The sequence below is a fragment of the Lichenostomus cassidix genome, chromosome Z (assembly GCF_008360975.1).
Source record: "Lichenostomus cassidix isolate B80296 chromosome Z, HeHo_3.0, whole genome shotgun sequence".
Classification (NCBI taxonomy): Eukaryota; Metazoa; Chordata; class Aves; order Passeriformes; family Meliphagidae; genus Lichenostomus; species Lichenostomus cassidix.
Genome location: NC_139511.1, coordinates 63,544,353 through 63,569,115, shown reverse-complemented (window position 1 = coordinate 63,569,115; position 24,763 = coordinate 63,544,353). Strand labels below are relative to the sequence as shown.

Below are 24,763 nucleotides of genomic sequence, written 5' to 3'. Positions count from 1 at the left end.
AAAAACTGTGACTATGCTGTGATTGGGTCTCATTAAATTATGTCAAGGAACACCAAACATCACTAAGTAATAGCATGATTGAACCTGAATTCTTGATCACTTCAGTAATTACAAATCCAGTGATCCTTCATGAACAGCTTTAAACAACCAGCAGGTCTACATTTCTCTCCAGGAGAAATTATTCCAATATCTCAAATGTACTACATCTTGGTGTACAAACATCTCAGGCATGTTATTGTTCATCTATCAGGGGGCTCCTTATGTTGGGCCTAAAGACCAGAGTTTCTCTCTACAAGCTTCAGAATATTCGAAAGTACATTTATAAACTAAACTTGTTGATATTAATACTGCCTAATTCGAACAGTGTGATACAGCCTTATGATTAATAGATATCCTCTCAGAAATACCACATGCACTGTTTTATGCATGACTGAGTTTCACCTTTCTTAGTAAACAGAACTTACTGAGCTATTATTTCAGTCTGGATCCACTAGAAATACAGCTCTTGGGTGTTTGGTGTCAGTTTATACTCTTAGTAACTAAGGGTATGTTGTGTAACCACTCTTGAGAAGACGGGGAGACTAGAGAACGAGATAAATTAGTAACACAGGTGCACAGCTTGATTCAGTTTAACATAGTTTTTGCAAGTTGGGTACGAAAGGCTTTTTGTGGCGTTTTTTTTCTTCAATTTACTTGTTTTCTTCACTGACAGGCAGAATAAGACCTTAGAAGAAGTTCCTAGAGTAATTTTGTCTAAGTAAACAGCAGACCTGTGTATTTGAAACTGACAGAAGATTCATCTGTATGGCATTTAAGCCTGCAAGTGTAAGGTCCTACCAACGCATTACTTATTTCTTGAGATCTGTTTCTACAGGCGTTGTGTTCCTCAGTGGTTCTCAAATACACTGGAACCAAGAGCACAACATACTCCTGATACTCGGAGTTGGAAATCAGCTTTGTGTTCCTCTATTACTGCACATTAAAGAAATTTTTAGAATCTTCATAAAATTGGGTTTGATTTAGTAGAAAGCAGGACTTGTATCTCTTTGAGGTTAATGCCTTCTGCCAGTCAGAGGCTGAAGTCCAGACAAAAAATAAAGCACTCATGGAACATTTATATTGTTTCCAACAGTAGTGTCCCAGGCACTGTACAAACACAAGCGACTTAACTCTGAAATGGCTTTTCTGTTGTCATTGTTGTTTGGGGTTTTTTTTAAGATAAATAATACAGGAAAAAGGGATGTAAAATTCAAGTAAGAGTCTGGTCAAATCCTGACTAAGGATCATGTGTTTTACCACAGCCTCACTCATATTCCTGTACCCTTCTTATTGTTTGGCTGCTAAAAATGCATTGATCTTCAGGATAGAAAGGACAGTCAAATAAGGCAGCACCTGGATAAGGCAGCACCATGATTTGACACAAATCCATTTCTCAAAAGAAAGGAATAAGTATTTTGCATTAATAACAACGTTTCTGCCAAAGGCAGGCTGATACCTTTGCCTCTAATGACTGAAAAAGGAGTAATGCTAAGAGCTATTTCTGCTTGGTCATGGTAAAAGCTTATGAAAAGATATTTTAAAAGATATGCAGGAAAGGAGGCAGTTCAAGGACAGGTATTTAAATCATTAGTAAGAGGGAAGAAAATAGCTAGGAAAAATGAAAGAATGACCAGACAGGAGACAGAAAACCAGAAATTAACATTACTGCACTTACATCACTGAAAATACACTCTGTAATCAGCAATTATACAATCAGTGTTCAATATTTATAGACTAGAACTGAAATTTGACTGCAAAATCTCATCACTGATTGTCCACTGCAAAGTCATAGAAAGAAATTAAGTCAATTGTGCCTTGTTGTAACAATAAACAATTAAACATACCTGGACGAAAGAGATTCCCCAATGAAGACTTCATTGAGTGCTCTCACTGGTAAAAGATGTGGACCAGAAATATCAGACCCTGCAGATACCGAATATAACAGTTTTGAATCATGGATTTAAAATACAAATTTTCAAAAACCATTTACAATTCATTGGAGGGAAGATTCTGCTGCCTGGGTTTGTATTCTAGACCTAATGTTCCATTTTCTTCAGACTCATTTTTTCACTGATTTACTCAGTCCTTTAAACCAAGGTCACCAACCTATTTAAACCAAGGTCAGCAATGTAACTTAGGTTCAGACATTGGTGTCTCTGAAAAGGCACAGGCAGCCATGCAGAATGAAGTCTTCTCTTCTATCACTCTTCTACCCAAGTTAATTTACTGGCAGTGACTTAACAGATACTTCTGATGAAGTTCAGAGAATCAGACCTCATACCACAAGGTAATTAAAGAAGATTAACAAATTCTTCATGCTGACAAGGACTTTGTAGTGAGCCAATGAAGTTCTGGACACAGGTTAGGCACAGAACCACACATCTTCAACCCATCACTAAGAAATGAAGGTGTTCAAGTATTACCTACAGAAAGATTTTCACTTTTAATGTCTAATTTGGTTGCTGGTAGTCCGAGACCAGCTTTCACAACTCTGAATTAACATAACTTAAAAGTTGGCATAATTTACAAGTGCATGTGTACACACACACACACTTGAGCAGTTAAAGTAACTCTAAGAGACAGCATTTTTAAAAAGATCAGGTATTTTGACAGCAGATATTTCAAATACTACAACTTCTACAAATCTTTATCTTCTATTCCAAGTTATCACAGCAAAGTGACTATATTCTTGTCAGATTTTAACCTACTTTGATCCTGGAATCTTTCATTTATGTGAGCCCTGCTGTGCTGCTCTTGGCTTAGCTGCTGTTCATGTAAATCCACAGGGGTTGTGTTAATTCCAGTTCCTTCAAGATACAGTCGGATTCTTTGCCTCCACTGCCACCTAAGACAGGAGAAAGAAGTTAGTATCAGCAGCTGAAATACTTATGACAAAACTAGATAGGATCTGAGAGTCTTACTCTCAAAGCAGAATATTTTAAGATTAGAAGTTAAATGTATTTCAAGTTTTATAGCTTCCACTATAACTTCTAAATTTAGAAAGTTAATCATACTAAATTGTAAACTCTTTACATTTACCAATTTGCTACCTAATGTTTTTTGAATGTGTAAAATAAGAGGACACTGGCCAAAAGCAGCCTACCAAAATTGTATGTAACAGCTCTCCTTTTGTGATTCCAGCTTCTGAATGAATGACTGATGCAATGCTTTTGAGAATGAAGAGCTCTCAAGAACTTACACAGCAATACATGCTGTACTTCTAACATCTTTTGTATTTGTATATGTCCAGAAAAGCAGCTCTATGCATCTCTTTATATAAAAGGAAGGACCCAAGCACTCTCTCATTTAACAATCCTTCCTAGCCTAGGAATTTAGGGTGCTTAAGAGGAATGCAGTTGATGCAAGAGAAGGATATAAAAATCATGTTACAACATTCATATTTTTAAATTTTTCCCTAGAGACAGCAATTCCCTTTTCCTCTTACAACTGAAAAGATTTCATAAAACAAAACAGCAATAGTTTTGACTAAGAAAGCAAATCACAAGGGAGTGTTATGAGTACATCTCTTCCCTGTTCACACTGTTGATATCCAGATGACAGTAACCAGTTTTTCCTGAAACTATGAGAGATTTATGGTTTATATGACTACATTACTAGTTTTTCCTCACTGTCATCTTTATAGAGCCTCATTTACACATCCTATCTGCCCTTAAATTCCAAGTATGCTTTTATGTAGTCAAGCAGACAGCATGCAATAAGTATCACTGTACTAACCTCCTTACAATGCTCATGGCTAGAACATGTCACATTCCCTAGAAAATTAGAAAATGGGACTGCACCCCTATTCTGAGAACCTGCTACACCACTGACCACCAAGAGAGGAAACGTGGATAATCTGATATAGGTTTACATTTATAAATCAATAATGTTGGTAGTCTCATGGACTACAAAGTCCATGTTAACACAGATTGTTGCACTAACTGATACCTCAAGAATAAGGAGAAAAAACAATTGCCCTTTTCCAGTTTCTGGTACCTGACAATTCACATACAACTCCAAGACAACAGAAGCCCTTCCAGACAACGTTTCAGTCACCTACCTATTTCAAAGTTTGCTTAAGGCCAAATAAATCTAAGAACTGTCAAATGAAACACCTGCTCACGTCCTTGCTTAAAAATATGAGTTCCTATTACTTCAGAAAAATAACTAGGGAAGTCCCTTCTATTTCACTCTGGTGAGGTTTCAGCTCCATAACGACCAACAACAGGAGTGCCCGCAACAAAAATAAAAATTTGTTTCCAACAAAACATCAAAATTGGCAAATGTCAAGGGAGGTTATCTGCATTAACACTACGAGTTCTACTTAAGCAACTTAGAATGATGGAGACTAAAAAGCTTTGTTTTCTAAATCTCAGAATATGTGAGTTGAAAGTACCTCTTCCTTTAGCAATACATATTGAAACTCCTTCAGTCATTTATCCTGGCAACTGTATTAATATAATTTCAGAATTTTTCTATGTCACAAATACAGTTACACTTCAAGCTACAAATTTAATATGCTAGAAGTGTAAACAAAACTCAATTCCTACATATTTTGACAAGTGACTGCTTTCCGTTTGATGTTTTGTCATCATAAAGGTACTCTGGAAAGATATTACACCACAAAACAATGTCTCCTCTTAAATAGTTATTAAAAACTCTTCCCTAATCTGTCCTTTAAAATTCAGCTTGTTTCTTTTTAATTCAAATGAGATTATTCTATTTTAGAAATATCTAGTACTGAAAACACCAAGCTATATTCAGCACAAAGGTAAGTTTTGCCTTACTAATCTGTTAACAAAATTTAAGCCACTTTATCTCAATCACCAAAACCGGAGATGCAACACACTGACCATTTCCTAATTGTTTTTCATTAGCTTCTACTCTTATGGCCATCACTGTACTACATGTTTTTGAATCCTAAAATATGTTAACAATATATCCCTTACAAGAATGCAGCTCCCCATTTACAAATTTGCTAACTCAGATGTGGAAATCAGTTACTGCAGGTCGTACCAGAAGACTTCTTGCTGGAACTGGCAGTCAATTTTATCATTCATATTCCAATCTCCCTCTTGACCAAAAACTCATTTTTAAACATTGTAAACATCTACACAGAATTCACAATTCAAGCTTCACCGGTTCCTTAGGAATTGCACATGATTAGGTGTTTTCCAATCCCTCTAAGTTTTCGAAAACCAAAGATCAATGAATCCTACCTGAACTCACCACGATAAAGCTTCTGTAGTGCTTCAGGAAATGAATGTGTGTATCTCACAGGCAAACATAAGTGACCCTCCGATCTGAGAGAAAAAAATGACAATGAAGATGACAGCATTACTGTTCAGATTTGGCACCTCTGAAAAACAAAACAACTACCTTTGTGTTACATTTAGCAAAGCTACACTTTGACCTTTACAAACCTCTACTATTCTTGCGCAGTAGCACATCAGCAACAATATACTGCTTTCAGCTCCTGGAGTCTGGGTGTCTGAGAAAGGATACTCTCCCACATTTCCCCTAAAAACTGTCCAGTTAGTAATCCTGCAGGAATATGTAAACACTAATATAGCTCCTGTCACCATTCTAGGCAAGCAATTTACACTTAATAAACTTGACAGGTGAGAAAAAAGTTCCTCCATTTACACACAAGTTAGCAACATGAACAGCTAAGCAACATGCCTAAGATCAAAAGAATCTCATGTAAAAACTAGAAGACTAAACACTGCTTCTTTCCAGGAATAGTATGTGACAACTTGAAGGTACTTGTTATTTGAACCCTTTTAGTCAGGCTTGATAATGCAGAACAGTTACTCACAGCATTTGAAAAGGTTTGGAAGAGGAGTAAGGAATGAAAGGAATCAAACCTTTTGACCACCACTTTATGTACTAAGAATAAATTAACTGGCAATATCAAAAGCAGAAATCTAAATCTGGACTGCTCATCAGATAAGAGTCTTGGTGAATTCTGAGTCTCCCTTGCCATCCATTTGAAGGTTATACCAACCAGGCAGTACTAACACTCTGCATCCACTGAGCTGTAAGATTGATGGGGGCAGATGGGTGCAGCTTGTGCAGTTTATAATAGGACAACTAAGTGACAACAATTGCCTCAAGGAGACTGAGATTTCTGAGGTATCACATGGTTTACACGAAAAAACCACAGCAAACTTCTTAATCAGAGGCTCTACTGGATCCACCTTCTTCACAAAGAAATTAAGTTTCTGTGTGTTCAGGCACCACACTTAGCTGTTTTTATGAAGTCCTTCTTCCCGTCTAGGTTCTATCCCTAGCCTCAAACTTCTGGTTAATAACACAAGTTAACCAGCTACAAGTGCTGTTAAACTGGTGTGTGGGAACAGTTGTGACAGTGTAACACAGTCATGCTTATCCAATACTACTTAATATCCTGTCAGATGAAACAGGATAACTCACTGTGGAAACTTTTCTAAAAAACACAACAGGTTCCCTTGGTATCTACAACCCACTTGAACAGACGTTTATGCTGCCAAATGCTACAGGTGTGCCTCATGTACCACAAAAAGAGATGAACAGTGTGCCTAATATTAAATAAAGTATTGCTTTCCCAAATAAGTTTTTACCTTTCAGGATCAGTATTTACTCCGATGACTGGTTTAAATTTATCGAAGACCTTACTGGCTGCCAACAACATTGTACCATCACCTATGGAAAAAACAGATCAAAAGTTAGTTTCATTTCACATTCTAGTACCCCAAACAGAATGTACTCCAGCATTAACATTATGTGCTTTTACATCAACAACCAATCAGGCAAGCTGGAAAAAAATACAATGGTACAAAACTACTGACATCTGTAAATAAGGGTAGTGACAACTGAATTTGAGATGGCAAACATGACTGGAAAAAGTACAACTTATCTGACAGCTATACATGCCCAAGCAATTGAATGTGGCAGAAGCAAGCTTTAAAAGAGCTTCATGGAAATTTCTGTACGTTCATCAGCAAGTGAGAGAAATTCTCTAACAGAAGTAAATTTAGACATTATTGCTAAACAAAGCCACAGGAGACAGGAAACAAAACCAAATGTTACTGTTAATCACATAAAAACAATGACTTTAGCTTCACCCATTGTCCTCCTAGAAGGCAATTTAAAGATCTTATTTGGCCCCAGATAGGCACATTGGAAAAGAAGTCTTAGGTAAGTAGAAATCTTTAAATGTACTGGTTTTGCCAGATATTGGTATTTTTTCCTGTCTGTTAACAGAAAGACAACCATAACCTCATTCAGTTTTTGCACAAAGATATAAGCTCTGAAAAGCACAAAGACAGTAAGCTCTGAAAACCTCAGATGATGTATTACTTCCCAGCTGCTTGCCTCAACCATGAAAAATTCTGCCACAGACAAACTGGCACTTTAGAAAAGCTCTTTGAAATCCACAAGAGCGCACTGGGATGCTTCAGGAATATACACATAAACCTTTCTACCCGTTCTGCATGGTGATCAGTACCCAAGGGCAAACTGGACTAGTGGGAAGAGAGAAAGCTGTGGTCAGGTCTAATTGCCACAGATGAGTGAACATTATGTTAGAACCCAGCAACACAATGCTGTATTTGCAGCATATCCCAAAAAATAACACTGAATGAACTGCTGCAATCCAACATTAAAAATAAACAATCAGGTTAGTTGCTCTGTTGGTTCATCTGAAAAACACTTATCAGTGGCACAAGATGCTCAGAAGTTGCACACTTTTACCTGTACCATCCAACTTGATACGCCAGTCACTGGATTAAGTGTGAAAGCAAGAAAGACAGTTTGAGCAAGGGGACCATGAGGTAGTATGTTAGTCTACACCTCACATCCCAAAAAACAGAGTATAGGTTTTAGGGCTACATAAAATCACATGACATCTAGTATTTTATACTCTTTAGCTGAAAACTATAGCAAATTCCACAGTTTATACTGTTTTACACACAGCAATTAAACTTTTCTAGTGGCCATGCACTGGGACTCACTTCTTAGGGCTAAAATTTTAGATTCTAGAGGTAGACAAGATGGTCACAACCACTGAACTTTGTCAGATTTTCCAACAATTACATTAGCAATTTGTTTTCAGACTGTACATACTTCCAGTTGCTTCACACACTGCAAAATATTTTTGAGAAACATATCTATGAAAACATGCTGAAACAAGTATTTCTCTCCCATAAAGTCATACCTCCTGCTGATATTACAGCATCTGCCCACCGAACTGTCTCTTCATTATATTCTCGACGCTTAACAAGACGAACTTCTATCTTCTCGTTCCTGTAAATTCAGAAAAAGTCTGAATTTTGTCTTCTATTTTCTTGTCACAGCCTTCTGAAAAGCTGTCATGCAATTAAGGAGTAATTAGTCATATTTGGCTTATAAACATATGACACACAAATCCTGTACAACTTTCTCATTTATTTTCAAGATGATAATAAAGCACATTAGTCAACTGAACTGAGCCAGTTCACATGATGGTTCTTGCAGGAATGACTGCTCATCTGCATCACTCCCTTTTCAGTGTTCCTATTTTATTAGCACTTGTAACACAAGGCTTCCTTTTGTTTCACAGAATCCATGGATATTTGTACAGTGTCTGAAATCCTCAACATCCACACACTATTACCGTAAGCTGTCCACAACATGCTCCACGTTTTTTGTGTGAATGCGATGCCGTTCCAGCAGACCAGCATAGTTAGATCCCTTCAAGGCAAGCTGTAAGACACAAACAGTATTTGTAGAAGTTTGTCACTACAGTAAGTGCGCTTGAGCAATGCAATAGAAGCTATAAAAAAGCATGTATTTTATCTCAGCTGAGATATGTTTTTATAAGCACTCCATTAATTACATCTCTATATACACAGGAGTCAACCAGTATTGACTGGTTCTTTAAATGAATCACATGGCCACAGCAGTCAAGAATCACAGACTACACAAATATGCAAACAAGCATACTGCACTGATTTCCATGCAACTTCAGACACTTTGCTTCTCCTGAATCTGCCACCTGATTTCAGCTCTACGTGAATCCATATTTACACTAACTATACTTCTGCCAGGTGCTAAAAGCACCCAGACAGTTAGCTAAACATTGTGCTGTAGAGAAGACAGACAACAGAAAAAGCAACAGGAAGGACAATTAGGAAAACAGAGCCTGAAATACCTACAGCATTACCCTTCAAATTGTATTTGAGCTAAAATGGAAGACTGCCAAGTGCTGACAAAGGTGACATTTTCCCTGCATCAAAAAAAGCTTACAGACAATGTACCTACTACCTTTAACACTGTTCCCTAGATTATACACCACATCTTTCAAACAAGTTGATAACTTGTTTGAATAGCAAGACAAACTGTGCTGGTGCATTCTAGTCCCATCCTTCTAGGAAAATGGAGAATTTGAATACTTAACCTCAACACACTCTTCAGACCGTGGAAACGTTTTGCATTTTATACAGATACACTCATATGAGCTGCTGACTGCAGCTCATATGAGACTGCTGACTGCAGATTAGTTTTGCAACAAGTTTTTGAGTGAGTAGCTCCGTCACCATTTGTTGTTTACCTTTTTTAGTGAGAGGGCCCCTCATCTGGGGCTGATAGTGCCAAATACGTGTTCGCGTGGAGATAAAGAAAGTGAAAGAAAGAGGGTGCAAAACATATTAAGCAAAAGGAGTCTACAAATACATTCATAATGAAAGTGATCCTGCTTTAAACAGCAGGCTCCTGATGCTCATTCTAGCCTGAATTAATCTACAATTATATTGTCACTGCTTCTTTTTCCCTGAATAGTTAAAACCAATTTATCAGTAGAGAAACAGAATTTCTCCTAGAGTTTGTGTAGAAGAATTCATCTGTGCCAGAATCTCTGAACAGGCACTTCCAGCAATTTATTCAAGTGCCTTTATTCAAAGTTTTATACCATTCCAAAAGAAAGTGGTGCCAGACAGCCTCAACTAATCCCATTTTCATAGACTCACACACTGCCCAACTCCAGAGAGAAGGGGAGAGGACTGTCAGGATATGACAACTGAAGACAACCACAATTCAATAACCAGGAAATGCAATCTTTATTTATCTGACACCCATTCATGTCAAGAAATCCGACCATGAGGTCATTACATAAAACAGACTTAGCACTGAAGAAATTACAGAAAGGAATGTAACTGGCTGCTCTGGAACTGCATTGCTGTTCCACTCAGTATGTTTACAACGGGCAATTAACTTGCAGGTATAAAATCCTCAAGTGGCCTTATAGCTGGGATCAGGAAACCACTTCCAACAGAGACTCACAGGCTGCCTGGATGCATCAACAGCCCCAAAGGCAGACAGTGGGAGTCATTCCTGCCAGCTATGCACGAGCACACACAGACACGACTATGTGGATGATCAGAAAACATCCAGACAAATATTGCAAGTTACTTTTAAAAAGCTTGCTCGCATTGGTTTACTGGGGCACAGGGTGCTATGTCCCATTAACTGCCTCACACATTTAAACCCTTTGTTTCTACTCCTGGGCTAAAATGCCTGTGCACCCTGTACACCTCTTGGTCCTGCAGAGTCCATGGTGTTACATTGGGAACTTGAACTGTGCCCCAGTGGGCTCTGAGGAGGGAAGGAGTCCACAGGGCTACGGCTAGTTACAGCACAGCCCATTGCTGGGTCTGCTGTCACTCGCTCATGATCCATTTGGAGGGGAAAGGAAGAGGCAGAAAGGAAAAAAGGAGGTATTTGCCCCTCATAGACATCTGCTGCTGAGCACAATAGATCTAATTTGCTAGAAGAATTTTCAGTTGCACTTTTGAAGCACAAATTGATCTTGCTTTACCAAAAGAACAAGAAATCAACAATCAAACATTTTCCAAAAAACACCATTTTGGTGTACTAAAAGTCAGGGCCCCTCTAGAAGTATCTGCTGCAAATGCAACAAGCACATGACAGGCAGACTGCTGAGGCAGCACACATTTTTCAGCCTGCTTTTAGTTCCACACAAAACAGAAACCACAGACTCCATCTTGCAATTTTATGTACCTCATTTATTTGGCTAATTTGTCAGAATGCTATCCTTCAATTTGATGGAAGAGAACTTTTATCTCAGAACAGTAACAATGTAAGAATTCTCTGTGTGACCATTCGCAGGTTTTTGAGCCACCAACATCAGCAGTGAGCCTACAGCTAACATTTCACTGGCATCACGTGGAAACAGAGGTATGGGTAGTGCCATTGCTATGGAACAGAGTCTGTTGTGTAACTTACATTTGCTATAGTTAAGTTAAATTATTTCACCAACAGCTTCAGAAGACAGAAGACGTTGCCCAGCAAATAAGCTATTAGTATTCTGACAACTGGATGAACCACTTCAGCAGCATTGGAGAACAGGCATTGAATGTGTAGATCTCCTCTTTGAATTTAGCTCGAGAATAAGTAAGCAAGTATTACTAAGCAACAAGAAAAATGAAAAGTTAGGGCCTTGAGTTTAAATGGCTGTGCTGTATCTATGGAGCTAACAAATTGTCCTGATGCAAACGGCTCCAGAGATTACATTGCAACAGATAAGGCTTCATCTACAGCATCATCTCTCTAGGTCAGAGGTGAATAACGAATTTATTCATCTGAGAACTCACAAAGGGAAAGCCTGACTGAGCCTAACCACAGTCAAGTATATCCAACAGGAATGCTAATCATCAGCTGCTCTTCACTCAACTACTCCAAATAACCAGAGAAGTGCCTACAGCCCTTGTGGTAACCATCTGCTTTTTACTTTAAAAGAGCTGAAATCAAATATCAGGCAGTCCAGTTGCTGTGTGCATGATAAGGCTCCAAGGTCCTCCCTAAGAGCCTTGGAGGACCTTGGGATGTGCAGACAGCACAAGGACAGTCTGGCCCATGAGACTAATCATGAGACAGGCCCCCAAAACCATGCCAGGCTTGGGTTTTACCAGCTGACTCCTCAAAAAGGCACACAGGGGTTAGATTCCACACGAAGACAACTTTCAAATTCTTCCTTTGGGGGAAGCTATGATTTACCACTAGCCTGTAAATCTGACCTCAATACCATGCAAAATAAAATGCATGAATATATATATATATATATATACAAGAGCTATTCCAGTAAAAAGTACGTTAGCATATGAAAACAAAGACAAATCAGACAAAAATACATTAAGGCACAACTTCAGCAGTAGTCTCAAACCTCGCAGCACAAATGCAATTAAAAGCATGCTTCCAGAAGAGCTTGCAGTGGAAAACACACTCAGGAGAACAGAACATTTCCTGGAGAATCCTTAGAAGACTGAAAAAAAAGGTGTAAATCATATATCTGAGAATATAGCTTTTCTTGAACATTCTGGCCTGGTCCTTCATTAAGGAAAGAATAATTTTCTATGGAGTTCCTTTAACAGTCACTTAAGCAAGGGACTTTTGCTCGACTGTCTTCCTTCTGTAGTCTTAGCTGGCACCTCTGGCAAGTCCCACTTCACTTGGCTTAAACTGTGGGTCTGCTGCCCTTCAGTAATCTTGGCCCTGCAGGAACAATGCTGCACAACAAGAATGTGGCTTCTAGACAAAAATACAGAAGCAACATCACAATACCCATTGTTGTCTACATATGTGGATTATGACCCTTGATTTAGACAATGGGAAAAGAAAAGCCATAGCTGAGTCCTACTGGCATTGCTAACCTAAGCATCAGGATAAAAGAGTATGCTCTCTCAATACAGTAATATTGATATTGTCTGGAGTGAATTTGCCAACTAAGCACCTTCTGCATCTCATCCGGGTAGAATCACAGAATGACATGGATTGGAAGGGACCCTAAAAATCATCTTGCTCCAACCACCCTGTTCTGGGCAGAGACATCTTTCACTAGACCAGGTTGCTCAGAGCCCCATCCAGCCTGGAATTGGACACTTTGAGGGATGGTGCATTCACAAGTTCTCTGAGCAACCTCTGCCAGAGCCTCACCACCTTCACAGAATTTCCTCCTAATAGCTGAGCTGTATCTCCCCTCTTTCAGCTTAAAGCCATTCCCTTCATCTTATCAATATATTCACTGACAAAAGGCTCCTGTTCAGCTTTATAATGGAGCCCCTTCAGGTACTAGAAGGTGCTGTAAGCTGTGCCCAGAGCCTCCTCTTCTGCAGGCTGAATAGCTCCAACTGTCTTGTCCTCACAGGAGAGGTGCTCCAGCCCCGCGATCATCCTTGTGGCCCACCCCAGGCTTGTCCAGGAAGACTAAATGGAACTTTTCAGAAGTACTTTGGCCTTACATGAATATATATATGTACATATACATACATATATATATATATTCTCAATACTAGGCTTATCCTGAATTTACAGCACTAACCTGCACTGCCACTGCACCACGGTGGAGTTAACGCCTCGGTGTACCAATCACTTGTTGTTCATTCAGGAGTTAAACTAAATGTCTGACTAGAAAGAAGAAAAAAAACAAAAAAGAAAAAAAACCCCAAACAACAACAAAAAGCATAGATTTAGAAACAATTAGTCTCTCAAATTTCCACAATGAACTTGCCCACACATGCACCCCAGCTGGAAAACAAGAAGAGATCACTGCTTTGCAATCTACATGATTTCTACAGAAAGAACCAAACAATACAAAAAGATTTAGAGAGCAAGAGCTGAATACAAAAAATATGAATTTTAACCTAAAGAAAAAAATACTATCAGGACTATAGCAATAACAATCTGTTTCTAAGCAGAGTACAACACTTTAAAAGTCCTGTATTTTCAAAAAGTGTCTCCTGAGATTTAACCACATGTCCCAAGTATAGCTAAAGTTAGTGCTTAGTTTTGTTCTGTTATAAACCAAACAAGATTATAGATAGGCCTATAGAAAAATATTTTTCTCAATACATTAAGTTTTGAACTAAATATAGTTTTGAATACAGAACTTTCTTCAAGCCATACACTTCTCTTAGCTTTTCTGACAAAATTTGACTCTGACTTAAAACTTCCTCAGTTAGCAAAGTCAAAGACTATCAATCTATATGCAAGTAATTATCCTATGTTCTGGTGTTAACTACTAGTTAAGGTAAAGCTTGGTCTGTCATGCTACAAACAAATGCAGTTTTCCTGACAGGTCAGGCACACACTAAACCTTTGAATTTCTTAGAAGCTCAGATGACATATTAAGCTTTCCTATTTCATAATGAAAGAATAATCCACATACAAATACATGGGATTAAAGTGTGGTTCAGCTTCTGAATCTTAGATAACGAAATGCCAAAGACAAAACAGATAAACATAAACTGAACAGCTAGACATAGCAGAACTTGCCCAATAGAAATCTGTACCTTGGAGACACATTTCAAGTGTCCCACAGAAAAGGGCGTGCTAGGCCAGACACAGCAAGCTTGAACCACAACTCTGAATGGTTAGTGTTTTTACCAGCCATCAGCTGGAACTGATGGGGGAGCTGAATTTGGTGGTAGTACACAGCAGATAGCGCGGTTTGGACATGACACCAACTTTCACAGTAAGTACAGAACACAACTATCCCTGATGTATAGCAGATTCAACTGCTGTGTTCACACCAATGACACCAAGATGTACCGTGCAGCTGACACACTGGTGAGTGGAGGTGACATCCACAGGGACCTTGAGAGGTGGATCTGTGTAAACCTCACTAAATTCAACAAGGCCAAATGTAAGGTGCTGCACCTGGGGTAGGACAAGCCCCAGTATCAATACTGGCTGTGCGAAGAAGGGATTGAGAGCAGCCACGGAGAAGGATGTGAAGGCGGCGGTAGATGAGCTAAGCATGGCTCAGCAGTGTGTGCTCACAGCCCAGAAAGGCACCCCAGGCTGCACCCAGAGCCCTGTGGGCAGCAGGGGAGGGAGGGGATTCTGCCCCTCTGCTGTGCTCAGGTGAGACCCACCTGGAGCACTGCATCAGCTCTGGGGTCCCTGCACAGAAAGGAGAAGGACCTGTGGGAACAAGTCCAGAACAGGGCCACAAAGGTAACTGGATGGCTGGAGCACCTCTCCTGTGAGGACACGCTGAGAGAGATCTTTAAGGTCCCTGCTTTCACAGAAGTTGCTTGACTTCTTAAAAGGGAAAGTGTGGTCTCCTAATTGCTTTTGCACTAGAAATAATAAATGCATCAACTGATGTCATATGGTTTAGCTACAGATAGTGACTCAAGACAGTAGGGCCACCACATCAGAAAAAAAGCACAGGTCAAATTTAAATATTTATTAAGAAAAAATCCAGGCTTATTGACTAATACTATTTGATAAGTCTCTGGCTTAATGTGGCATGTTGACCCTGGCTGGATGCCAGGTGCCCTATCTAGCCACTCTATCACACCCTGTCACCACCAGATAGGGGAGAGAAAATATAAGGAAATGTTCCTAAGTTGAGATAAAGACAGGGAGAGATCACTCACCACTTCTCATGACAGACTAAACAGACTCATCTTGGGGAAATGAACTGAATTTATTATGAATAATAATCAGGGCAGGATAATGAGACGTAAAACAAATCTTAAAAACTCCTTCCCTCCATCACTCTGTTCATCCCAGCTCTCTCTCAGTGGCACAGGAACATGGGCATGGGGGTTACAGTCAGTTCATCACAGGTTGCTTCTGACACTGCTCAAGGAGAGGAGTCCTTCTCCTGCTCCAGCCTGGGGGCTCTCCCGTGGGAGATAATTTTTCAAAAATTTCTCCAGCATGAGTCTTTCCCATGGGCTGCACTTTTTAACAAGCTGCTCCAGCACAGGGCACAGTCCTTCAGGAACAGGCTGCTCCAGTGTGGGCCCTTGTGGGGTCACAAGTCCTGCCAGCAAACCTGTCCCAGTATGGGCTCCTCTCTCCACAGCCACAGGTCCTGCCAGGAGTCTGCTCCAGCACGGGCTTGCCGTGGGGTCACAGCCTCCTTCAGGCACAGGCTAGATTTCCACCAATTCACCACGTCGCCCCTCATACTGTAGAAGTCCAGTGGGCTGCTTTAGCTAGGAACATTTTTTTTCCTTGTATTTTCCTCACTTTTTTCTTCAGTAATTTAGAGCCCTCACCTTCATTACTCACATCAGGCCTTCAAATGCTGCTACAGACTAATGTATTTGCTGCAGACTAATGACTATGAAGTATAGATATTCTAGCATTTTGTATACCATTACTTCTGCAGCAGCTGAATTCACTGGCAACATTATGTTCCTGAAGTTTTACAGAAATTCTGCTTTAGGGAAAAAGTTTGATATGTACATGAAAAAAGTAAAAACGCCATAAGCTGTTTTCTAATTTTTCATCAACCACATTAAAGCATCATTGTCATTTTAACCACATCTGAAGAATATACATAGTGGTTTGCAATTCAAAGGCTAATGCAGAGCAAATTGTTATGTTAACTATAAACAATGGTAAGTGCTTTCTGCACTAACAGGTTTCTAGAAAACCTGGGCAATCCAGGCAATTCAGTCATTCAGTTCTCACCAATTCAGCACAACACCAACATGATGTCATAAATCACAACTAATGAAGTAACTTAAAACCAGTATTAAAGTAATTCCTAAAAAGCAGCCTTTTTCAGCTGTATATACAGCATCAGATGCTTGGTGATATAGTGCCACAAGTTTAATTTAGGTACACTAAAATACCCTACTTTTATATCTATTTGCTATACATGACTGAATATACTTGAATGGCATACTGGAAAAACAAATATTATGGAAAAAATAATTACTACATCCCATTTAATTGTTTCCATCATATTCTAGACTCCTCTTAGAACAAGAACATAGAAGGATCTTTTTAATAAAGCAAATGCAACTGAAGTTATTTATCACTGATGCAAGTAGATCAAATTTCAAAGGTAAAGGTAAACAAATGAACACTATGGTTGTGTAACTTGAAAAGCATTTACACCCACCTTAGTTTCCACTGGACCAAATGAAAAATTTTATTTCTGAAAAAAAGTGTATTTAGCTTGATATAATCCTGGTGGAATATAACCTGTGCCTTAAATTCTGTATCCTTCAATTCACTAAATTGAGTTGGTATTTCTCCCTCTTTTCAGGAGTACAGTCCTAACAGCTTTAAAACATTTTATGTGCTACATAAGAGAGCATCTACTGAAAAAGTTCACATTACAATGTAGAAGAGATGGATAGCCTGAATTCAACAGAACAATGAAAAATTTCACAGTATCACTGCATTCATTAACTAAGTTTCTATTTAAAGATACTTCCTTCAAATATACCTCCGTACATCTGGAGGCACAAGAAGACAAAGCATTAAATGCTCTAACACTTACTGCTTTTCAGAAAAGTAACTTTTTAATTTTCTGCTAAATTATTAGATTTAATTTTAACATTAGAGTTCAGTTGAACTTTGATGTTTTCATATTACGTTTTCCTTCTGCTACTTTCTTTGCATTTGCAAAAATCCCAGTGTTCTGAAAGTATTTGAGTAGCATTTTATAAATAAGTGTTCAAGAGTCAATGAGTGTTCATAGTAACCTGCATTGAAGTGCAGTCCTCTAAATCAGAAATTTAAGAACAAAATACCTGGCTGTTTTCCAAAAGCCTCTCTTCAGGTGGCGGTATGAAAGTTACAAGCCTGTAACATTAGTATGTAGGAAAGATAATTCAAAAGTGATAGCAAAAGGGTATCTTTCACCATGTAACGTTAAAAACAGCAAAGAAATTTTCTGTAATTAAAACCAAAAATCGATCACCTCTCAAGTTATAGCTAAAATAGTACATTTTCCACAAGAGGGAATTTAAGAGACATGAAAATTTTAATGCACAGGCTAGCAACAACTGGTGCTGTACATATCTGAATTAAGAACTGAGGGGTGGGAGGATAGTGTTCTGCAACACACACCCTCCCCACACCCCATCCACAGTTCTGTGGGGTTGTTTAAGTGCACAACACAGGAGCCCCAGCCAAAGCTCACCTACCTGCTGGGCAACACTCCTTCCTTCCTTCCTGACCAGCCCAGATCAGTAAGTTGTTGCTGCCCTATGCACCACCTGTGTGAGTTCGCATTGGCCTCTTCCAGGGAAGGGAATATCCTGACAATAGATTACCTCTTCCCTAACCAGACTGGTAAAAATACCAGTTTTCAATAAAGCTATATGAACTTCACATCACTGAGATTACTACCCCTAGCAATTTGTTGCAGTGGTCCAAAAGAGCCAAAATTTGTTCCAAACCCCCAACTGCGCTCTCCCTTCCTGCTCCAAATAAAAACACATACATCAGCCACAACAAAATATCAGCTCTAGTCCACCCTGAACAACTTCCCTCCAATTAAGACCAAAACAAACCAATTTTCCATGTGACATTTTCAGAGATAATTAGAACTGTGTATGAAATGTGTTTGGACACATAAATTGTTCTTCTTCCCTAAAGACCTTCCAGCTGTGAGAAGTCAGCAGCTTATCACATCTGCACTATCAAAAAAACCAAAAACCTGAAGCCAGGAAATTGGCTTTATCTACTTCTGGGGTATTATACGCTCTTAATTTACATAAGGATAACAGCAGTGCTTCTGCATGGATTTATTGAGAGCATAATAAACACAACATACTTCAATATTAGTTGACTGGACCATTCATTTCTGTAACTAGTCCTACTTCGATGCTAATCCAAATAAACCACGTCAGAAGAAATGCAAATTGCTGTCACTTGTGCTAAGCAAACTGTTTGTAGGGACTTGAGAGAAATATTACTATTTTCATCTAATTCAAAGTTGGTAACTGCAAGTTTTAGAAAACGAATAGTACCGTTAAATTTCATGAAGGCAAAGAAAAATATTTTTTGCATGATACGATGCACATAATTTACTGATGTAACACTTTTTTAAAAATTGCTGGGTCATTTTGGGGCATTTTTCTTTTGTTGTATTAGAAATCCCATATTTATAGGTCTCTAATCTGCCTTCTGAACAACAGACTCTGAAACCTCTCCTGTACAACAGCATACACAGCACTTAATTACACTTTTCAGACTAGGTCAGAATTAGACTACTATTAATGACAGTCAGATGTGGTTTTCTACATTTATGAACAGATTATAATGACTTATTTGTAAGCATGTAAGAATATCTTCTACAAGATAAGTAAAAACAACTGCCTGGAGCAGGCATGTACAACATGCATGTAGAGATGCAATGGAAGATTGCATCTTTCACAGATCTACTAAACACTCCAAAGAATACTTGCCCTTGCTCTCCATCTCTGCTCTGTCTTACTCGTCTGCTGTCTGGACTGCTCCTCCACCTCTCCTATCTCTGTTTGAACAGAGAAAGAATTCTGGAATTGTGACCTTGCACCTTTGACTTTGCAATATTTCATACTGTTTGTATAATAAAACTCACTTGGTGGCCAATAGAAAGGCCACAGAAGAGTTTAAGCCACAGGTGCCCAGGGCCTTTATGGCTTATTAGAAATGTCAGCCAGTCACCCTCCATACCGATATTCTGCTTCTTGGAGTGTACTGTGATTTATACTGTGTATATCAAATATATGATATATGCTACAATGTGTATCACATTTTAGTACGTATTGGTGTATTCCAGTGATTCATCTTCAGCCTCCTTAAATATGGAACAAATCCCATCTCATTAGGATGTATGCCCAAAGGCACCACCATTTCTGCATTAAGTTACTTACTGCATATTCAGTCTTAAAACATAAACCCTCTGATTGCAACAGCTAGGTTCAGGACTACTCTCCTGTCTGGGCAATCAGGCAGAACTGCTTAAGCCCACAATTTTCGTTACTTGTGCTACACTGAAATCTGAAGCTTCCTGGTAAAGACACCAGTTTTCTTCTAGAAACTTACAAACATCCCTTCTGCTCACAACTGGAAGGCAAACAAGCCCAGGTATGGCTGCTCAAATCTAAGCCTCCAACATTGCCTTGAAATTGAATCTCTGTATTTCAGACAGACAGAGTCAGGATATCTGAAAGTCCGTGACAGAGGATGACAGCACCGTGCTCCTCCTTTGATGCAGGCTCCCTCACACCACAAGCCTCCCCTCCAGGACACCCAAGCCTGCAATGTAACAATGCCCACGACCACCAAGCCTGGGTCAGCCTGCAGCTCCAAGCACAAGGAAACCAAACCTCTCCTATGCTCTTTTGCTTTCACTCTTTGCCTGTATCCCAGGGAGGCTTTCACAGGAACTCAACTCCCACCCTGCTTTCTGTGTGGCCCTTCAACATGACTGAGACACAGACCCAAAGACTGTGTGTCTGGGCTCATTTCTGACATCAGCTGCCTTGGAGCAGCTTCCAAAGTCTCCCCAGGAGAAACAGGGACACGGAGCATGGAGTGCAGCTAACACCAGGAAGCCAAATGCATCGTGTTCCCAAGCTGCCCACGACAGCTCTGTGGGGGAAGGACACTCACAGCCATCACTCTGCTACAAAGTCATCTCTGTCCCCAACAGAAAGGATGAGTATCCTGAACCTTCACATAACATATTCAGTGCGGCTGCCACTAACTCAGTCTGAGGAAAGGAGATCTGAGACCAGAGTCACAGCAGAATGCAAATACAGAAATTTTTACAGGTTAGCTAAAAAATTTAAGAAATGGGCAGCAAGGATAATTCCTTCACTCTCTTATTTTCCATTTCAAAAACAAAATTGTGGAAGACCTTTTCAATGTGTTCTTGCACAAATCTTTGTGTTCCTGCCCCTACAGCAAGAGCTTAACTCAATATTGCTACACACGTAGTTAGGCAAGTCGGGCTTTGCCTACCTGGCGACACCAAGTTTTATTGCTGCAATTCCTCACAAGCAGTATTTTAAGGGGAAAGGTAAATTTAAAAAAAAAGCACCAGGCCTAGAACAAAAAAATTCTAGAATTGTCACAAATACCAAGAATTATTGTGTACCTATGAGTTTCTCAAAAGGACAAACACTAAGGTGATTCTGCAGCTATTACAATTGGCCACTGAATTCAGTAACTTTATTAAAAATGCCTATTCAGAGCCATACAGGTTACCAATCATGCAAAAATGTGCGTTCTCATGAGAGAAGAAACTGCAGCTAACACTACATTGAGTCATGAGCACCAAAACCTATGGGATTGCAATGCTGCTCCCTAATTCAGTGTCCCAGTGCTGCCTGTACACAAGCAGTTAGGGAAAAGTAACCAAAAACCATTCTGCTTTTCTTGGGCTGAGCTGCACACTGAGGACAACCTCTACCCTCAACAAGAAGAAATGATTCCTCAAGACAAGCTAAATGAAAAGTCTTACAGATGAGCTGGGAGAGACTCTTTTTCCCTAACCACAGTGTGAATGGAAGTATGGGGACATGTCAGCAACAGGAACCTACATCAGAATCAACACAGAATCACATTTCCACATTAAACTTGATGAACTGTGACTAGAGAACTACAAAAAAAAATGCAAAAACAATTTGTACAGGAACTCCATTGGACGTAGACAACCAACTGAAGCACACAGACACTGCTGTAGATACTGTATTTTTTAGCCCAATTCTTTACAAAGCAAGGCTATGCAGCCATTTGTCCTTGCTATGTAACTTACGCACACGTACAAGTTTAACCCAAACACTGCAAACTAACAAAGGTCTCATATATTTCCAGTTGTAAGAGACCAAAGACTTGACAGACACAAATTAATGTGTGGACAAATTAATGTAATGGACTTATTTGGAATAAAGACATAATAATATGAGCTCATTACATGGCTTGCACAGACTGCTGGCAGCCCAAGTAACTCCAGCAGGTACCATCCTTCAGCCCACCGGTGGCAGATGAACACTGGAAGGAGACAGCCACAGGGAAAAGGGAAAATGGGTGAGGTCACTAATCATGATGGAGATGAAGACACAACACACAGAGTGCACATATCAACTCCCAGAGACAGCTGCTTACTTTAGTACGTCTTCACTAATGGAGAACCCTTACACTAAAGATTCCTAAGAGACTAAGAAAAGGCTTTTCTACAAGCTGTAACAAGGAGGATTGATCTGAGAGAGAGACTTGGCTGTCTGGATGAAGGAAAATACGTAAGGATGAAGTGAGGATGTGAGGTAAGGAAGCGGAGGAAATGCGAATCAGTCCACTCGAAGACTTAGCGGGGATTTTTTGTAGCACTGTGTTTTCCTCAGCATGCACTTCTCTAATCTTTATACTACACACTGCAAGCAAAAGCCTGCAGTCTGCTGAGGGCTGCAGGAATCCTTCCGAAGGTAAAACCCAAACACGCTTACTACACAAGTCTCTCGGCACCGTGCAAGCGATGAATGAAGGGCGGTCCGGCGGCGCGCCCAGTGCCCCTCGCCCCCGGCGGGGCTCCATCGGGACTGGGGCCCGGGGAGGGACGCGGCGGGAGGGCACAGCGCCGGCAGCGGGGACAGAGCGCGGGGACAGCGGCCGCGACCCCGCTCACCTCCCCGGCCACCGCCTCCGTCCCACCGGGGTCCGGGGAAGCCGCGGGGACACTCGGACACACTGGCCCCCACGGAGCCGGGCATCAGCCCGGTAACCCCCCCGGAGCCGGGCATCACCGCGGCCATCCCTCGCCGGAGCCGGGCATTACCCCGGGTGTCCCCCCGACCCCCGCTGCAGCCCCGGCGGCAACGCCCTCGGTGGCCGGGACCGCCGGCCCCTCCCGCCGCTCACCAGCTGCTTGAGGTCTTCCTCGGAGAGCCCGGCGTAGCGGTACCGCTGCTGCTCGAACTCGTACCGCGTCGTCTTCACCACCACCGCCACTCGCGACGGCCGGAACCCACCCCCCGCCGCCCCCGATCCGCACGGCGCGGCCCCCGCCACCCCCCGCCCGGCCGCCGCCGCGGAGGGGCTCAGCCCGCCGAGGGCGAGCAGGCGCCGGTGGGCGCCGCCGAGCAGCGGCAGCCCCGGTGGGGCGGGGAAAGCCGCCGCCCGCTGGCTGAGGGGCGCAGAGCGGCGAGCGGCCGCCCAGCCGGCGAGGCAGAGGCGACCGCACGGGAAGACCCATGCGGAGAACATCGCCCGGGCTCTGCGCCGCTCCCCGAGGCGGGTGCGGCGCTGCCGGCGGCGGCTGCGGCCGCTCTGCGGCGGCGCCCGGCACACATGGCCCGGCCGCGCCCGCTGCCCCGCCCTCCCCGCGCGCAGCCGCCTCCTCCGCCAATAGCGAGCCGCGCCGTGAGGCACCCGCCCCTCAAGAGGGCGGGGCCAGGCTCTTCGCCCGGGCGCTTGCGCTCTCCCTAGCCAACCGGGACACAGCGCGCCGCGAGCGCGTGCCCCACCCCCGCGCCCGGGATGCGCCGGCTGCGCATGCGCAGCGGAGAGGGCCGCGCTCCCCGCCCGCCTCTGCGTGGCCCCGCCTCGGCTCCTGGCGGCGCGCGGGACGGGGCGCGAGGCACGTAGGCGGCGCGCGGCGGATGTGCTCGCGGCGCGCGCCCCCGTGAGGGGCTGCGGGACTGACCCGCCGCGGGGGGCTGCGGGACTGACCCCGCCGTGAGGGGCTGCGGGACTGACCCGCCGTGAGGGGCTGCGGGACTGACCCCGCCGTGAGGGGCTGCGGGACTGACCCCGCCGTGAGGGGCCGCGGGACTGACCCCGCCGTGAGGGGCTGCGGGACTGATCCCGCCGTGAGGGACTGCGGCAGTGCTCCGGTGCTCCCCAGTGTCCCGCAGCGCTCCCTGTGTGCCGGGCATAGCGACAGCGCCGGCAGTGCCCCGGCACTGCCCTCGGTACTCGCAGTGTCCCGGGAAATAGCGACAGTGTTAAAAGGATAAAGAGGAAGAAATTAGTTGGGCTTTGACCGTGTGTGTGGAAATCTCATGTAATCCTGTTGCTGCTCCGGTTCTCGGTCTTTGTGATAGTTTTACAACACCGTAGAAAGGCAAATGTGAACTGATAATACTATATTAGCAAAACTTAAGATAGTTTCAGGGAACATGTAAGAATTCTGAGACTACACGGTGTTCCTGAGCATTGTCTCGCCGCCCCGCGGGACAGCGAGAGTGCCCCCAGCTGTGCAATAATGCCCTGATAATGAAATGTTCCCAACTGTGACATAATGCTCAACAATAATTTGAGCAGGTGGCCTGTGGGGTCGGCGGCTGTGGCAATCAGGTGGGATGGCCTCGCTGTGGGGCTGCTCTGCTTCCCTGGGAAGCTGGGGGCGAGGGGAAAAAACCTTGTGCCGGAGGAAGACTCTGCAACTTGGGAAAACACAGCATGTATTTTGTTTTAAAAGGACCAAATACTGCAACTGGTGCTGAGAGCTGACGAGAAACATGTAGCTTTAAAAGTCTTACTGTTATCCATGCCTGGTCTTTGTGACATTTGCCAGTGTCAGGAAGGGCAGGAAGGGCATTGCGGTGAGAGCCGCGGCTCCCGCAGGCAGGGATCTGGCAGCAAGGCTGCGAGACAGCGTCTGGCAGTGCCAGGTGAAAAAAAAAAAAACCCCTTAAATAATCGATCCTCAGTTCCTTTTCAATATTGCCAGCAAGCTGTCCAGAAATTTTGTGGGGGTTTGTATCATTATTAGAAACTGCATGCGCAGGCATCGACTGCTACAGACGATCCTTCTGCACTGAAGGCATAACTCAGACACACATTTCTCATTACTCACCTTGTTCCTGATCTTCCCTGGGGGAAGGGATTGAAGCAGCAGCTCTTGCCTGTCAATGCAGCACTCCTCTACAGTGCTTTGCCAAGAGTCTTAGGAAATGAGCAGAGCTGCAGCCATTCAGCTCTTCCCTACCCTTGAACAACA

General features: G+C 42.2%; 1 protein-coding gene across 3 annotated transcripts in view; it reads right to left on the bottom strand.

Annotated features, from left to right (window-relative positions):
* The window catches only part of NADK2 (NAD kinase 2, mitochondrial), a 31,029-nt gene extending 7,929 nt beyond the window's left edge, over positions 1-23,100 (bottom strand). For 2 of the 3 annotated variants that reach the window (XM_085042425.1, XM_085042427.1), the window contains exons 1-7: positions 22,681-23,100; positions 8,675-8,763; positions 8,237-8,325; positions 6,642-6,723; positions 5,259-5,342; positions 2,748-2,884; positions 1,884-1,962 (exon numbers count right to left, since the gene is read on the bottom strand). In XM_085042425.1, coding sequence (XP_084898551.1) covers positions 1,884-1,962; positions 2,748-2,884; positions 5,259-5,342; positions 6,642-6,723; positions 8,237-8,325; positions 8,675-8,763; positions 22,681-23,025 — 905 coding nt within the window. In that variant the 5' untranslated portion in view covers positions 23,026-23,100. The remainder of the gene's footprint in view (positions 1-1,883; positions 1,963-2,747; positions 2,885-5,258; positions 5,343-6,641; positions 6,724-8,236; positions 8,326-8,674; positions 8,764-22,680) is intronic. The other variant, XM_085042426.1, reaches the window with a different exon arrangement.
* Between the last annotated feature and the right edge of the window lie 1,663 nt (positions 23,101-24,763).